Source organism: Centropristis striata, chromosome 3 (genome assembly GCF_030273125.1).
Source record: "Centropristis striata isolate RG_2023a ecotype Rhode Island chromosome 3, C.striata_1.0, whole genome shotgun sequence".
Classification (NCBI taxonomy): Eukaryota; Metazoa; Chordata; class Actinopteri; order Perciformes; family Serranidae; genus Centropristis; species Centropristis striata.
Window position 1 is genome coordinate 34,069,499 of NC_081519.1, and position 17,749 is coordinate 34,087,247.

General features: G+C 43.7%; 1 protein-coding gene across 1 annotated transcript in view; it reads left to right on the forward strand.

Annotated features, from left to right (window-relative positions):
• The first annotated feature begins 306 nt into the window (after positions 1-306).
• The window catches only part of LOC131968296 (plexin-A2-like), a 104,929-nt gene continuing 87,486 nt past the window's right edge, over positions 307-17,749 (forward strand). Inside the window, exons 1-2 of the mRNA XM_059329109.1 lie at positions 307-602; positions 14,421-15,776. Coding sequence (XP_059185092.1) covers positions 14,553-15,776 — 1,224 coding nt within the window. The 5' untranslated portion in view covers positions 307-602; positions 14,421-14,552. The remainder of the gene's footprint in view (positions 603-14,420; positions 15,777-17,749) is intronic.

Consider the following 17,749-nt stretch of genomic DNA (forward strand, 5'->3'; position numbering starts at 1 on the left):
ATTTATCTTCTAATTTTCATCCGCCTTGATGTATACATCTACAAACACTTTAAGGAGTGCACTTTATGCTTTTAAAAAGGCATACAATGTATTGCAGTGCGCTCAAGTTGTGCCAAAGGATGACGCGATGGAGGTTGGGTCTAAAAGCGCACACTGTACGTGAGGTGCAAGTGAACCGATGGGTGACTTCATGTAGCACCGGCATCCACACACACACACACACACCGAGAGAGAGAGAGAGAGAGAGAGAGAGAGAGAGAGAGAGAGAGAGAGAGAGAGAGAGAAGAGAGAGAGAGGTTGTGTGGCAGCCTGTTACAGAAAATGATCAATCCCTGAACGAGGCAGGAGGGTCACTTGATACCGTCTCCCTCTCGGCGGCTGACGGACGGAGAGATGCTCACTGCTGACCAGATGACTTTCCTGGCTGTGCGTCACGTGCAGCGCGTAGAATAAATTACCCGATAGTTTATTTCGCTGTTTTTGGCGTCTGCACACATTCACTGACTGACTGACAGACTGAGCCGCGGGACGTTCCCCTCCAAAAATCCCAGCGAAGTAACCGGATCCGCGCTATTCATGAATGAGTCTCCTCTTATTTCAAGGTGAGTAGCCTCTCCTTTACTGTTAGTGGCTGAACAGCAGCTCTAGTGTAGTGGTGTAGTGCAGCCCAGCAGTGTGCAGGAGGGTAAAGTTGGGTAGACTTTACGCGCCTCGGACGCAGTAAAAAACGTCCAGTGACATTGTGAACTCTGAATATTGATCTTATTTAAAATGTTGCATGAGCGAATTGTGAAATTGTTTCACTGCTGGCCACCTGAGACAGCCAACAGATGTGGTGTGATGCTCTGAAGACTGACTGTAAACGCTTCAGCTTCAGCACCCATCACAGAGCAGCACTGTGCAGGTTTGCTGCAAATGATTGCATTATCAGAGGGATGCATTTCACTCTACTTTAGACAAAAGCCCCCAATAGGAGCCTGCTTGTGCAGATTTTTCCATAACTCTTTACACTTGTGGATTATTCTGGGCAGCGCATCAGATCAGTGGTCATCGGGAGAATACCAGAGTTAAGTATTTAGCCTGAAGATAGTCAGTCCTCCAGTGCTGCTCTGCCTCCAGCCTCCTGCAGCCAGAGCCCGTGCAGCCTTGGCAGCCGGGGCTGAGCAGAAGCCACTGGGACACTGATAAGGCTGGGCAGGAGCTGAGATGGAGCCTGAGCCTGAGAGAACTAAAGCACACGCGGCTGTAGCGGTGCCAACCTCAACAATGCTGTTGACCAAGTGCATCTTTGTTCGAGCCCCCGTCTGTGTGTGTGTGTTTGGGTTCTAGTAGAGGGGGCGAGGAGGGGTTTGGTGGAGGGCTGGTTGTTGGATTCACGGCTCTTTGACTCTCACCCTTCATGCAAACCAGTTGAACCCCTGTTGCCTCTGTATGCTCTTTCTGGTCTGGCTTATCTGGCTGGCCAGTTGGACTAGCTTTTATTCTCCTGGCCCCTCCAGAGTGGGTAAAGCCTCTCATGGAGAGAGCGAGAGAGAAAGAGAGATTGGCTTCTCCCTCAGCGTGTTCATGCCAGTCATGCACTCCGCACTTTATCAGTTGCCTGCTAATTTTAGAATTTAAATGAATCTCCACATTAGTTCTGTCCCTCACTCTTTTGCTGCGTTTGACAGCAATAAATGAAACTGAGGTTTGGCTTGTGATGATTGCTGTGCATCTGGTACATATAGTTGACAGTAACCAATCTGAACTAAGAGGTAGACCGATTTTAAAGAGTCAGTTTATCCAAAAAACATGTTTTTCCAATTTCTCGTTGTGGCTTCAAGCCATGCAGTCATACATTTAGTCTCATATAGTATGTGAGGTTTTAACATATTATTCTCAGATATTTGTGCTGCCACACCAAAACACTGAAAAACATTTGAATGACTCATTTTCATTTTAAATGACGTTTGAAATATTCAAAATGTACCTGTCTTTAAAGTAACAATTCAGGGTAATCCACAGACATCACCATAACCCGTTTTTATTTAAAGAATTATTATTTTTTGAATGAAATCTGAGGTCTGTGGATCGTCCACTGTAACCTGGACTTCGTTTCTAGGAAGACAAATTGCTGTTGAGGTTTTCAATAACGCAGTCACTCGAATAAATGTTTGCACTGCACGTTTCTGCAAACAACAGATACATTGAATCTCAACATCTCTGACTCACTGCAACCTGTTCTCATTCTCTTTACATGACGTAACCAGCTGGTCTCACTCCCGACTGGTCAGATTCCTAATCTTTGTCATGGCCACAAGCCACCTTTTAGAGCCTGTATGAGACCCACCAGACCTTCGAATGACTGTAATGTAAACACATCGATGGCAAAATTGACGCTTAGAGTAAGGGACTTAATATAAAGAACACAAGGGACGGATCTGGTAGAAGGGTTGGTGGACGGGTCAAACAAACCCCAAACTTAATGCATCTGTATTAATTGAAACAAAAACTACTTGAATATATATTTAGGTACTGAAACTACTTGGTTATGGTTAGAAAAAAATATCAGGGTTTGGTTTCACAGCGGACATTAATAGGACCTAAACACTGGTCTAAAGGGTGAAAGTCCAGTGTTTGAAACATCCTCCTTCTCTGTACTTTGATGCTAGTCATATTACCTCACCAGTCCTCATACAGACACTTAAGGATATCAAAAGCATTTCATATTCATGTATCTGCGGTTTGCAGAAACATAAAATGCCAACATTTTATCTCTGGCGACTGGGCGAGTTTACAAATATATTAAAATCAAATATATTTTTCAATGCTTTGAGGGACATAAACACATTTCCACTCAATGACTGAATAAACAGAGTCTGACATTAGTTCAAGGGCTGGACACTAGGTTTAAGAATTGGGTGAACTCGACCTTTAAGATCCTATATTCATACCATTTCCCGCCATACAGAGTCAGACTGATCCACTTTATATGAGATAAAAACAGGACACTTCCAGCTAAATGAAGCACGGTTTGTTCATTGATTTCTATAGTGTTGTCGTATTAGTAATGGTAGTTTTGAACGTAGAGGTGAAACTGCATTATTTTGGAGTCTTTTGACCCTGGAGACAGCGGCGGACCAGTGTAGGTGAAGTAATTTAGAACATCTGTCTCTGTCAAATTCCCCCACAAGCCAGGAGTTAAGTGTTATCTCAGGCTTCTACGGAGATTAATGAGCTATAGTAGTGTATGTTTGAGAAGACAGAAAAAAAGAGAGGAAGAAATAAAGAACACAACTTCACTACAGATGCAAGAAAACAGCTTTTGATTTAAATGACCGCCAGTTCAAACTGTGACATTGATTTTAGCGTAATTTGAACATCAGGGAGCGTGATGTGGGTCAGGGGCAAAGGCGACGCACAGTTGCTGCAATAGCACATCAGGAGAATTAGTGTATGTAACACAATTACACGGTGTGTGAGTGCACAGCAGCTCACTACTACTACCCATAGCTGGAGACCCCCCACCTCCAACCCTCACCCCCTCCCCCACACCACTACCCCCGTTGCCAACAGAGACACTGATTAAACACGACTGTTCAGATGCTACAGCCCGAGGAAGAAGAAGAAGGAGAGCCCCTAGTGTGTGTGTGTGCATTGTGTGTGTGTGTTAGTGTTTGCACGTGTGCATGCACTGTATGTGTGTGTTTGTGTGTGTGTGTGCAGATGTGGATGTACTAGTGTGACTCTCCATAGGAGGAGATACATTAGAGAGCACGAGAGAAAGCGACAACAGCAGAGGTGCGATACGGAACCGACAGTGACGAAAGCAAGAAACAGGGAGAGAACAAAATACTGCAGATCATCAAGCACGACCGACATGCTGTTGTCCCTACTCCTTTCTCTCCTTCATCCCCCTTTCAATCTTCACGCTTCCTCCTGTTTCAGTGTGCGACTCAGGCCTGGAGGGAGGTGGATATACAGGTAGATAAAGGTTGAGAATAGGAATGAAACAGAGGTAGAGAGGAGAGGAAAAAAGAGGAAGTAGGAGTGTGAAGGACTTTAAAAAAAGACAAACAGAGAGAGGAGAGAGAGACAGAGAGAGCGAGAGAAAGAAGAGAAAGAGGTGATAACAAACAGCGGAGCAGAGAAGTGAAAGGGAGGAGAGGTACAAGTGGAAAGCGTGCAGCTCACCTGCCAGATGGCAGCTTTGGCAGCACTCAGCATGCAGTGATGGCGGTTTTGCAATATGGCGCACCGCCTCCAGATTGTAACACCGTTGTTGATACAAACAGTGCAATAACTTTGCTGATGTGTGTGTTTTGCATGATTTTTTTCTGGCACTGGTGTAAGCAGACAGCATATGGTTTTAAAAAAACCTGACAAAGTTGAAGGAAGTCATTTGTTGGGGGTTTCATGGAAAAATTGACACATGACTTTTAAGTTTGAAGAGTTTATAATTCAATTTACATTAAAGGGGCGCACAGTGATTTTACAAGACTGTCTTCACCCCTAAAATGAACCCATATTTGCTGTTGGTACACCATTAGCATTTTAGACTTTCAATTTTAAGGTTATTTTGATTCAAACAGTGTTTTCAGCACTGAAGACAGTGTTAAAGTTATGAAACTGTTGATCTTCATTCATAATATATTTGTTTTTTACAGTGTTTGTACACAGAATTCAGAGCATATCGATTGCCTTCACACAGCTCTCAACATGACTGTGGCTGAGCGAGCTGCTATGCTAAAGGTGCTCAGGCCAGCACAAACACTCGGAAAAACATCAACAGTGGGACAGAACTCACAGTGTAACCTGAGAGGAGCTGGCAGGTAGATGTTATGGCCGCTAAATGTTGCCACTAACTATAAATATAAGGTGCTGTACAAACTAGGCTGGGGTGATGGTCCCTGGCAATGCCTAGCTGTCAATGCTTTGACAATTTTTTTTGCTGCCATGGTGAATTTTAAGTAGGCTAAACATATACCTCTTTTCGACCAAGACAGTTCTAGGGCTGGTGCCTAATCTTGAACCAGTTTTTGGCGCTTCAACAGCCAAAGAATCAGCTCTCGGCCAGGAAAACTGGTTCCAAAATGGCACCAACTCTTTGCTGGTCTGGAACCACAAACCACTTACACCAGGGGCTGGGGGCAGGGTTATTGTGACCAACAAGACCAAAAAAAGGTGTATCATTAATTTTATTTTATTTGTTTAACTGCAATGTGATCGATACCAGGTAGTCTCTGCTAGGTGACTAGTTAGACCTAGCATGCTAGTGTTAGCTTACAACAAAGGCTAACATTAACCTCTTATGTTCACTGTTTATAAGAACAAAATTGCTGTCCACAGCAATCAAGACGAGCAGCACAAATATGTTGCGCCAGTCGTGTTTGGTTGCCAATGTAGGCTCCCAAAGCCTGGAGCAACATTTGCAGAGAGACGATGTAGTCCGCCACAGTTGTTATTATGCCTGAAGTTGGCGCTAGTGTTTCTAGGGAAGCGGAGACGTATAGAGACATGTAAAGTAATGCGTGGCTCTCTAGCCTGAGGAAAAGCAAACGGGTTCTGAACGGTATAAAAAATATATCGATATATTTTTAAATGTGATATGGAATTAGACCATATCGCATATATCGATATTGTTCAATTTTTTTTCTTTCTTTATGTATAAATGCTGCCCTTACTTGGGTTAGTCATATTCAGTTCATTTGTAATGTTCGTTATTCTTTTCTCATATATATATATATTTATTTCAGAAAAAGATTGGCCTATTTCATTTCATGGGCTATTTTTATTTAAAATATTTTTTTATTTAAATGTGCACTTTATGGAGCTTTGATTTAAAAACAAAAGGTACTCCTGTTGTTATACAGTATTTATGTTCACTTAAATAAACGGTTTCAATAAAACTACTTGCGACATGTTATATTCAGCCTAAATATATTGTGATATGACTTTTGGTCGATATCGCCGAGCCCTACTTCAAACTATCTTTTCCTAAGCCTAACCATGTTGTTTTGTTTCCTAAACTGAACAAAGCTGAAATATTTTTATAATGTGAACCTCATGTTAAAAACTGTGAGTTATGAGGATGTGTATTGATTTTGTGCTGCTTGTAGGGGCGATAATTTAGAAAAACCTTCTTAGAGTCGTATTAGAGGACAAGAACAAACCACCTATGTGGTTGCATGACTTGGAGGACTTGAAGACTGCAGATTATTTTACAGAAAGTCTGTCACAAACTCAGGTCGTGGAGTTAGAAAATCATGGATATTTTCCTGGCAGGAGACTTTCACAAAAGATGCTATCGAGTTATTATGAGAAATGCAGCATCCACTGCTGATTCATATTGGGGACCAAAAGTCAGAATATCTCAACCTCTTCTGCAGGATAAAATATCTTGCAAGTAATTCAACGTTATGGAAGAGGAAACCACTAACTCGTCCTTCCTGTCAGGCTTGGATGGTGCCAACCATTGAAAACAGAATTTCATACATCTAATGATGGAGTGACTAAAAAATAATCTTAGAAAATTCAAATTGGCTAATAATTAAAATGTGAGAATATAATGCAGAAACAGAAGTGCAAATACTGGTCATGGAAAATGTATGGAAATTGGTTTTAATGTGGTAGAGCCATGGCAAATCTGTTTCACTTCTACTTTCCTCCTTTTGAGCAAACGTCTCCAACTCAATTCATTTCCCATTTCTAAGAAAATTAAATTTTTAGTCATCTCTTCAGGGTATATCAGCAGAAGCAGGTAAAATTCCCAATAAATAAGAACGAACATCAGCGACATTTGAACAAACTTCACATTCAGTAGTGCCTTCACAAGAAACCTGGACCTTCCAAGTTTCAAAGAAGTATTCACACATTAAATGTATTTGCGCTTTTAAAACACTTTCTGCATATTTGTAGTTGCTGGAATTGCAAGCCCAAAGTCAAAAATACATACTTTTCCTCTTACTTTTAGTGTGATTTATCAATCTAAATCGTTGTATGAGTTGCAGAGCTTTGGAGATATCGGCTGTAGAGATGTTTGCCTTCTATCTTGACTAAACATGTCATGATTTCTGGAGAGAGACTTTGCTGTTGAGCCTTTCAAATGTTCCTTTTGCTGCTTTGAGCGTAATAAAGTGCCAAATAGTTCAATTATATTTGAGAGAAGGCAGACATCTATATGGCTGATATCTCCAACACTCGGCAATGTAACTCTCCAGACTGATAAATAGCACTACAAGTTAAATGAAAAATAAGTCTTTTTGATTCGGTGTCCCTTTAATGGTTTCAAAAAATTCATGAAAGTTCAAGTTTATGAATAAAAGATTCTTTGTTTCCAACCGTCTGAATTAAAAATACCGAAAGAGGAAGCTTCCAAATTGCTTCTCCCTTGTGACTCTTGCTGACAGACTCTCTGGGGAATTATTAAAGTCACAACACATCAGCCGAATGAGCCACTTGAGCCGAAATAAAGTAAGTTATCAGTTACCTATGTCCCAGAAGCCCAGAGCACCTGGACTACATCCGAGACGAGAAGTGTTCAGCCCTGGGCAGCCACAAACCAGGTGGGACTGGACTAACTTAATAGACTTGGAGAATTCAATCTTAACTTGAGCATCAAGTCCTATCAGGAAGGATCGGTTATAGCGATGGGAAGTGTTTAAATTCTTTACCGTTTTACCCAGTATGCGACTTGTGTCCCATTTGCCTTCCAGTGAAATTCTATTTGAGTGAAATTCACCTGTGTTTGCAGTCCTGGTAGACCCCTGGCCCACTCGGGTGCAGTACTTTTAACCAGGCTATGTCTATTTCTGAACACTGAGAAAGTTTCTATGGATTTGCCTAAAAAAAAAAAATCACATTCAGAGACTTTGGAGACTGGATAGAGTAGGTTAGAATTAGGGACATGCCAGGCTGGGCGGACCATGGAGACAGACTGAGATAATCTGGGCAGATGCTTGTATTTGTTCAGCTTTGGGGTGAATGGCCACCAAAGGCCTTATTTGCACTGCGGATTAAATGTTAAATGGGTTTTGGAGCAGCAGATACTTAGAGGTAAAGTTGTCGAATAGTGGAACATGCACCATCTCTCCTCCTCTTTGCTGTTTCTCTCCCGCTTGCTCACTATCTATTGCTGTCTCCTCTTGCTCACAGTGATTTGTCAGCAGTGGAGGTAGCAGCTGTTCCTTTTGCATTGTAATTTCTTTGATCGTAATTATTCGTGCCAGCTACCTCCAACCTTGGCATCTTCCACCCCACGAAGCCATATGGGCGAAGAGGGATGGAGCTGAGGAAACATACAGGCTTCTTTGGAATAAGTTCTTTGATTTCTGTGTGCAGTGGTGTGGGAATTATGGACATATGTGCTTCACAGCTTCACATGGATGCACTGCATCACTGTGTTTGATTATTTTTCTCATTCATATACTCGCCGGGATCTAGTCTCTGCCAAATGTAATGTATGTTCCCTGTCAGGTGGACATGATTTATGCATGCAGAAGCAATATAGCCCTTGCACATCTGTAACTGAATCAGCCTAAGCAGAAATAGCTTTGTTCGAGAGAAAAAGCAATGTCAAGTCAGAGAAAAAAGACTCTGAAGATAGGAGCAGACAATAAAATTACAGCCATGCTGGAGGCTGAGTATCAGACTGGTAGTTATTGAGCCAAATGAAAATGGCTAAGAGAGTTCTCTTACGGTACAAAAAACACAACCGGAGAGCTCTTCTGTACTTGTCTCTGGGCTAAAGCTCACATTTCACCATCCTAATTCTCTATTCCCCTCAGCTGCACTGTCCACAGATCACTCAGAGCCCCGGTCGGACTCCTCTGTTTACCCCTTGTTCTTCTTGCACTTAGGCGACGTTAAGGATGAGGGGTGCTGGGCGGCCGCTGCAGAACGATGCTCATGCACATGCTGTGAGGTTCCAAAGAAAATACTGCTCCCTCTGTCTTCTTTTGCGCTCGCTGAATTATAGAAGACCCTGTATTGCTCTTGAGCTGCATGGGTTTTCATCACAGTGCTGGAGGTCACTTTGACTTTCCCCTCTGTGCTCATCATATATGCAACACGAGGGCTTCGGCAGTAGAGAGGAGCCTGCTTGAGGTCACCATTAACCAGGGAAGACCGACAATGAGATTTATGGAAGAGGAGACAGAGCTGCGAAGAGGGAAGGGAGGAGAAAGGCATGCATGGTTAAATGTGACGGTGGCAGCAGCTCCCTTCATCCGGTCCCTGCTCTTAACAGCAATTTCAGATATAGTACTGTATCTGCATGTATAATGCATGTGCCCTAAGATAATGGCATGCATTGCAGAAGAGGCTGCTGACTGTGTTGTGGGGATGTGTTGGAATTGGTCCCCTATGTCACATTTGCCTCTGCCCAGGTCCCTCGCAGCATCCTGCAGTTATTAGGAGCAGAGCGTGTAGCAATGACATAGTGCTGTTTTACTGTTCCCCACAGACCTCCTCCGCTACACTACCATCAAGATTAGTGGCTGGCTGGAGAGTCCTAAAGCGTGCAATATCTGCGCTGACCAATAAACTAAACAACAAGTATGGAGAAAAGGCAATTACGGGTCGTTTTTGTTAAAATAAAATCATACCGGGACACACAGACATGCCAGAGAAGCTGCCAACAAAACTAAATTAATATACAGCAATTCACACTCATTTCCGGAGAACACTAGCATCGCAAAGTGTTTGTATCATTAATCTAAATACTGGTTGTAAGAGGGTTTTTTCCCCCCTCTGACGGAAAGAAATGTCCGGGGGAAACACTGCTGCTGTTTGAATTTACAATGCCGAACATAATGATGAAAATTAACCACAGGCCAACTGTCACAAAATTTCACTATGCGGCATCAAAGGGGAGATATCCTGTGGGTATCTGCAGTGTGAGCATCCACGTAACATTATGCCCTCTGAGGCCAGAGTCTGTGATGGGGCCTTACAAGGAGGGGCCAATCGCCCTGGGCCGCCCCTTCACAACGCAACTACAATTAAAACATGGTGGACTGATCACAAAACAGTGCTTTTTCCTAATAAACCCCACCGGTCCCTTGTGATCCAATATGACATTCATTTATAAGTCATCCTTAATAAAGACGGCATTTTCATGTCCTAATTCCCCGACTCATCACTATAGGTACCAGCGACAGCCCCTGGCTCTGGCTTGCTGGCTCCCTCCTCCCTCCTGTCTCCGCCACGTTTGACCTACTTCTGTCTCCACAACATTGTAAACAGATCTACTAATTGCCTTCATTTATTCATTTGGAAGTCAAGTTCTGTTGCGGCTGGCGCCCTCCTAGCTCATTCATGTGTAATGTGTACAACGCTGGCCCTCCCCCCCGATGACTCGTCCATGTGTGTTCGCAGGAAACCCCCGACAAAAGTACCCCATCAGGCCATGCGAGGTTACACACTACAAGAGCAAATATTGTGCAAGAAGCAGCTACAACTTTTTACCCGAATCTAAAACCATCTCCAGGAGCATCCTTTATAACCTGACTTTCAGTTTCCATCAGCCGCCCTGCCCTGGAAAACCTACTGACACACAAAATCCTGCGCATTCCTGCCCAGCCGGCTTGAAATCATAAGGACAGAAGCTGTTATGACTATTGTAGTTCAGACACTTTTCCACCCCCGTGGTCATATACTGTTATTGCTTTTGTGCAGCCGTGTAAATCTAGGCCACAAAAAACAACAGCAGCAGCAAAAAAAAGTAGTTTTTTTTATCACCTCTGATTCTAGTGACAATGGCTCCTATTGTTGACTAAGTGTGAGAATAGAAATGTTCCTCCTGACCTTTAGAGAGATCATGGCACGCTCTGTCGACAGTGTTCCTGATCTCACACAAACCTATAATCCAAATTGTAAACAAGATAAACTTGAACACCGTGCTGTTCGTGTTGTGCCTGTCATTTTGTGCTATTTTACTGCTTGTGTTTGAAACCGTAACTGTGAATGCTCCAAGGACACAGATAGTTATGCTTTTTGACAACGAACACTGGGTTTTAACAGGGTTTTTAAATCCATTATATGTCCGCCCACAAAGGCGCAATCATCACTACAAAGGAAAAATCAACAAAACACTCAAGTTATTCCTTCCTTACATACCATCACTGGTATTACTCATGACAGCTTATTTGAATTTGTGAATTTATCACAAGACAAATGTTTGCCGACCTGTTTGAAGCCAAGCTTCATGATGATGAAACTTGAGCGAGTAGTGAAAATGATGCATGCAGACAGCCTAACAAAGAAATATCCCCTGTGAACATTTTAGTTGATCTCTGATGGCAGATGGGTCAAACAAACAAGAGATATAAAAGCTAACCATCCCTTCTGTCCCATGAATCATGCCTAACAGGGCGCTAAGAGAAGCTATGACAGCATTTCACCCCAATAAACGCTGAACCCAAAGGATGGATTTGGTTCCACTGATCTCGATCCAGGTCAAAGGGTCGTGTTTGTGGAGCACAGTAGGCTGGCTTCTCCCTCTTCTGCGCTGTGATTGGTGCCCGCTGAGAGCATGCGTCCCCAGAGGCCTCAGCAAACCATGTTCCTATGTGCGAGTGTGAATGAGTCACGTCTGGGCTGGAGCGTGTCTGAGTGGCGAGGCGGAGAATTCAGCAGGGAGGACTGCGCAGGGCAAAGAGTTGTCTCTATAATCCAGGGTAAACACTGAGCAGCATGACTGCACGCCTTAGACGTGACCAAAGCCGGGAGAACAGAAATGGATGAAACGATGAGGCTGCTGCTCGTCTGCTTGCCTGCCTGCCTTCGTTTGCCACCAGCGCTTCCTATTTTCTCTTCTTGTGTTTTTCCCTCCATGTTTTGTAATTCCTCTCGGGGTTTGACTGGAGACTCTCAACACTGAATTAACCTCTGGGTGGCACTGCTGGTGTTGGTTGTTTAAGGTCATGCAGGACTCAAACCTGGCTTTGCAAATATCATATTGTCTGCTATTTGTTCTCGGACATCAACAGCGCTGTCTTATTAATTATTTTGACTTGAGAAAAGGGCATCGGTTGAAGTTCTGATAAAACTATGATGCAAATTGCATTAAAGGTCTTCACCTGGATGTTTGCAGTGTGGTTTAAACAAAAGAAATGCAAAGGAACGGGATTTTGTTGGATGCCACAAAGTAGAGTAGTTGAATTGATAAACACAAAATCACTTTCTGCTCCTTTTTGTGGCAGCTCAACAATCTGCACAAAGGATTGAGTCAGATTTTTGTGATATAATCCGCCCACTTTCAAACAGCTCTTTAATGCATTACATCCCATTCCAGCATCTCCTCTCACAGCAGAATGCCTACATAAAAATGAAAAAAAAAGAGGAAGATTCAGAAAAGGCTTGCACCCCAGGGAGTAAAGGTTCCCGGTGACCACTGGTTTAGGTAATTTGCTCTATACTGTAAACAACACACATTCCTTCAAAGAGTTCAGTGTACCCAGAAGCCATCACAAGAAAGGACAGTCACTGCTCCCTCTGAAACCTTTCATAAATGCCTGAATGCTCTTTTCATTTCATTTCTCACATGAAAAGGACAAATGATAGAAAATCATGGTTACATCAACATGGAAACTGGTCCAGGGACTCATCAGCCTGTAAAGCAGATGATTTGAAGGATTTTCAGAAGGAATTTGCTGGACAATATTTTGCCCAAAAATAAAGAAGCTGTAAATATTAGAGCCAAAATGTCCTGCCAAATTTCAGCTTTCTGAGAAGTAATAAAAGCAAACAGTTTTTGTGTTCAAAAAATGGTCAAGAAAAGGGAAGAAGCTTAAAGCAGAGATCGATGGAGATAAGCAAAGTGTGACGCAGATTGCCGCTTATAGATATGTGTAAATGTGAAGGTTGACGCTGGAAGAAAAGCAAATATTAAACTTAAGATTCAGCAATACAGCGTGTGTCAGATGTTACTCTTTGGTGGCCAATTACGGGAAGAGTTGCTCACACTGAGTCTGCCAAATTGAGCAGAGTAGGTCGAGACACTCGAGTGACTTCTCCCCTGGTGTGAGCGAGGCGGGGACAGATGGACAGGAGATGCTGGAGTGGAGCTGGAGTTGGCCCAGCCAGCTCAGTGTCAGTCCATCCGCTCCATCCTGGCTCCCTCTCAACTCAGCCGGACGTCCTGTTAGTCAGCCAATGGAGAGCACCCACCGCATCATGACCCCCGCATTAGGATCTGACATGGCTGTCTTCATTTAACCTTTACTTATACCGGGATGTCTCGCTGAGAAAACACCCTGTTTCAGTTTGCTGCAGCCAAAAAAAGACAGTTGCCTTTTGAGTCACAGGCTTCTAGCTTTTGGCAGCATATCTTTGGGAGGAAATTTAGAGTTATTTCACCGAGAAGGTTGAATGGTTTTTGTATTTAAAAAAAAGTATGATTAGTGGAGTGTGAAGGGGCTGCTGGCGAGCACAAAGGGGAAGATAGAAACAGCCTTTAGGAGATTGGAGAAGCTTCTGGTGCCACACAGACAGGATTTAGGGTGATGTAGGTGTCTTAATTTATGGTCCGTCCTCCTATGGAGGCAGTTTTATTACTCCATTAATGGACTTCGATGAAGTAACGGCGTATGTGAAGCCACTTTATCTGCAATGCTTGTGTTGCCTTCACTTAACATCCGTCTTTATTTTGAAGTAAAAAAACAACACCTTTTTTGTTTTAAATTAGCTTATTTTGTCTCATCTATATGAGAAACACATTGCATCAAAACACCACATAATAGTTATGACAAAAAAACACATCAAACATCCTTCACCATGTGTCAAACTCATCCATCCTCCAGTCCGTCGTGTGTTTGAGGGACATTGTTTGTCCCCCTGGAAATATCTACATAAAATATGCTAATGAAATTAAACAGGGAAGTGTGAGGGTTGATGCTGCCTGGCTCTGAATCTCTAATGACTCCCTGCCATCCCTAGAAAAAGCCTGATTAATTTAGGAATGTCGGCCGCAGTGGAGAGTGATTAATTCCTCCTGGATTCAACCATTTAAACGAACAAGGCAGAGGGGAGAAAGGAAAACAGGGAGCCCAAAATATGGACGCATAATTAATACATTTGGATCATTTAATTAGCCGCCCAAACAGAGGGAAGGCACAGCTACAGTGTGTCACTGCTTTGTTCAAGTAATAGGCCACAGTTAGTTCTCTCTTACAGAGAGACGGATATAATGAGCCCCCCTGTTGATAGGGGGAATATTGGACCATCTCTTGGGCTAGTAAATATGGGGAGACAGTTTGAACAAATGATTACTTGTTTCTTTGATGTCTCATGTGTCTGACTAAGCAGAGATAGAGGGGAAAACAACCACATATATTTCTAGGTTTTTAGATGTCTAATGATACCCTGAAAGCAAAATTTCACTCTCAAAAGAATCAAGGATCTTTTGAGTTTAAAACAAACATCTTTATTTTCTCTTTCAGAATGATGTGAAGACGACTCAAGGAGGACGAGACCGCACTTCACCTCAACTCTTCTGACACAGTCCTGCTCCGTGGTGACGCACGATCCCAGGTGTTTTGTCCGAGCTTGGTACTTTTTGGAGCCCAGTGGGGATGGGAACGTGCTTGTATCAAGGATGGACTCACTACGGCCTCACTAAAGGTCACCGTCCTCTAAAGGTCATGTCATGGCCCCTGGCACTGTGGCTTTTGACTCTGATCTCTGTGAATCAAAAGACGACTGTGGGACAGACTCTGAACAGCTTCCAGTCAGAGCGGAGGGAGTGGTCGCTCAACCACCTGACTGTGCATCAGTCCACCGGAGCTCTGTACGTCGGAGCCGTCAACCGAATCTACAAGTTGTCGGCGAATCTCACCCTGCTGGTGTCCCATGATACGGGGCCAGAGTATGACAACAAAGCATGTTATCCTCCTCTGATTGTCCAGCCCTGTTCTGAGCCGCTTGCCTCAACTGACAATGTTAACAAATTGCTGCTCATCGATTACTCTCACAACCGTCTGCTGGCCTGCGGGAGTCTCTACCAGGGCGTCTGCAAGCTGATGAGACTCGATGATTTGTTCATCCTGGTGGAGCCCACGCACAAGAAAGAACACTACCTGTCCAGCGACAACCAGACAGGGACGATGTACGGGGTCGTTGTGCCCTCACAGGGCCAGGATGCAACTCTGTATGTCGGCACGGCCGTCGGTGGCAAACAGGACTACTTCCCGACCATCTCCAGCCGCAAGCTGCCTCGCGACCCAGAATCCTCCGCCATGCTGGACTACGAGCTTCACACCGACTTTGTTTCCTCTCTGATTAAAATCCCCTCAGACACGCTGGCTCTCGTCCCGCACTTTGACATCTACTACATCTACGGCTTCGCCAGCGGCAACTTCGTCTACTTTATGACCGTCCAGCCGGAGACGCCTGAGAACGGGATGCCCGCTGGCGGCTCCCCTGGCGACCTGTTTTACACCTCCCGCATCATCCGCCTCTGCAAAGGTGACAAGAAGTTCCACTCATATGTGTCGCTTCCTGTGGGGTGCGTGCACAAAGGCGAGGAGTACCGGCTCCTGCAGGCTGCTTACATTTCCAAGGCCGGCAGGGTTCTGGCGAAGTCGCTCAACATCAGCGCCCACGAGGACGTGCTCTTTGCCGTCTTCTCCAAGGGACAGAAGCAGTGCCACGACCCTCCAGATCACTCCGCTCTCTGTGTCTTCACCATCCAAGACATCAACGCACGCATCAAGGAGAGGCTGCAGTCCTGCTACCAGGGGGAGGGAAACCTGGAGCTGCACTGGCTGCTGGGGAAGGACGTGCAGTGCACCAAGGCGGTAGGTGGAGAGATTTAGCCTGTAAAACACACACAATTAGACCAAGCAAGAAACCTGCATGGTGGTGAGAAGCATTGATTTAGACTGGCTGTTGGGTCTTTGATTAACCACAAGCATGATTGAAGCCTAAATAGCTGATAGGCAGGCAGCCAGAGCTGTGCTGAAGACACCATTCAGGTTTCCAGGATCCCACAAGAGCAGAAGAGCTGGAGGAGATTAATTCCACAATGCTAATCAGAGCAGTTTTGTATGAAGCTTTGATTTCATTCAGGGGTTTGGGCACTGACTCCCGCCTTCTTCTCCTCCCCACTTTCTCTCCCCCCCCCCCCCCCCCCCATCTCCTTATTCTACTCTTGTTGCTGTCAGCGGTATTTGAACCCTCTGAGACCTGTTCTTGATCTTGAGAGAAGGGCTTTCTTGTAAATGTCCAAGTCTGTTCCTTTGTGGAAGCTATAATTCTGCATAATGAGCGGCTTTCATGGAAACAAGTTGAAAGCGAAACCATGAAAACAACGATATTCATCGCATCCATTGCTCCGGTGGTTCACAACATGTACTTTGATTCCACCATGCCATCAAACAAGCAAGATGTAATGTTATTCATAAAAGCAACTGAAGGAGGACAGAGACACATAATAATGCAATAATTAACTCGCGCTGTGCAGCTAACCAAAGGGCTTTGTATCTAAAATGGACTGTAAATGAAACACAATGGTTCAGTCTTGTTAAGATGTCTACAGATACTTGTTTCTTTGGTTAAATGATCCATTACTCAGCAAAGTGTGTTCTAAGGAAGCACGGATACAGCTTTTTAAACGCTGATACAGATATCAGACATTTTTCCTTCTGTGTCAAGATTTTAAGGCAATTACACGTAACAAAGCATCAAGAGTTAGCATGAGAATGTGTTGAGCCAACATGACATCACTCGTTGGTTTGTTGACTACTATTTTGAAGCTGCTAGTTCGGTATTTTAGCCGTTAGCATCTTTGTTTTTTCGAGCCAGACGTGACCATATTTTGATGAGAGGGTACAGCTAAACAAGAGACTTTGATGTGAACAAAATTTTACAATTAACATTAATTAACTGAAAACACGCTGTGAAAGGGTCAAAGTTCTGAGGCGTAAACACAGACAAATCCCAAACTGGGTGGTATCGATTAGTCAACCACATGGTAGTCTGGTCCTAAAGTTTACCCTTCTTTATTGTCTATTTAACTCCAAATGGGACCATAATTTACAAAATGAACATCATGCTGTGTTAAAGACAACTTGAAATTAGTGATTGAGAGTCGCCCCCTGCTGGCTGTTAGAAAGAATGTAGGCTGATGGCCCTGCCACATTGAGTTCACTTTTAAGGCCCGGAGTTTGCTGCTTGTTTGAGGCTTTTCACCTAAAATTACAAACGGCGACTTGCTGGTGTTGCGAGATGGGCACAACCTAAATTAGCAGGATTTATCCTCTGGAGGCTATGAATGTCCGTCGATAAGATGAATCCCTTGTGTTTGTGATGATCCTTTCCAAGCAGTATAGTAGGTTTGACATCAGCCTGGCAATTTTGCAAGCTAATAATAGAAACAAATCTACCAGTAAAACAAATATTAGAGTAAAAATATTCTCATATGTGTACAATAGTTAGTTTCAAAGAGAGAAGCTGAATGCTCGTATACTAGCCCAAAAGAAAATAGCTTATTTAGGGTGAAATTTTGTTAGTTCACTTCACTGATCACATTGAGTAAAGCTGCAGCTCTCTGCTTGATGAAAGAAAAACAACAGTAAGGACTAAAATTCGCAAGAAGTCGAGCATGAGAAGTAAGAAATTAGCTGCCCTAAAAAGGTAGATTTACACACTGAGTGGCAGGCAATTAGCAGAGGTTTGAGGTGCGTGTTAGTAGATGTAACAGGACTGTGGAGCATGCAGCTCTCTTTGATGCTTAATCAAAACCTGACATCTCTTGTGCTGTGTGTTTGTG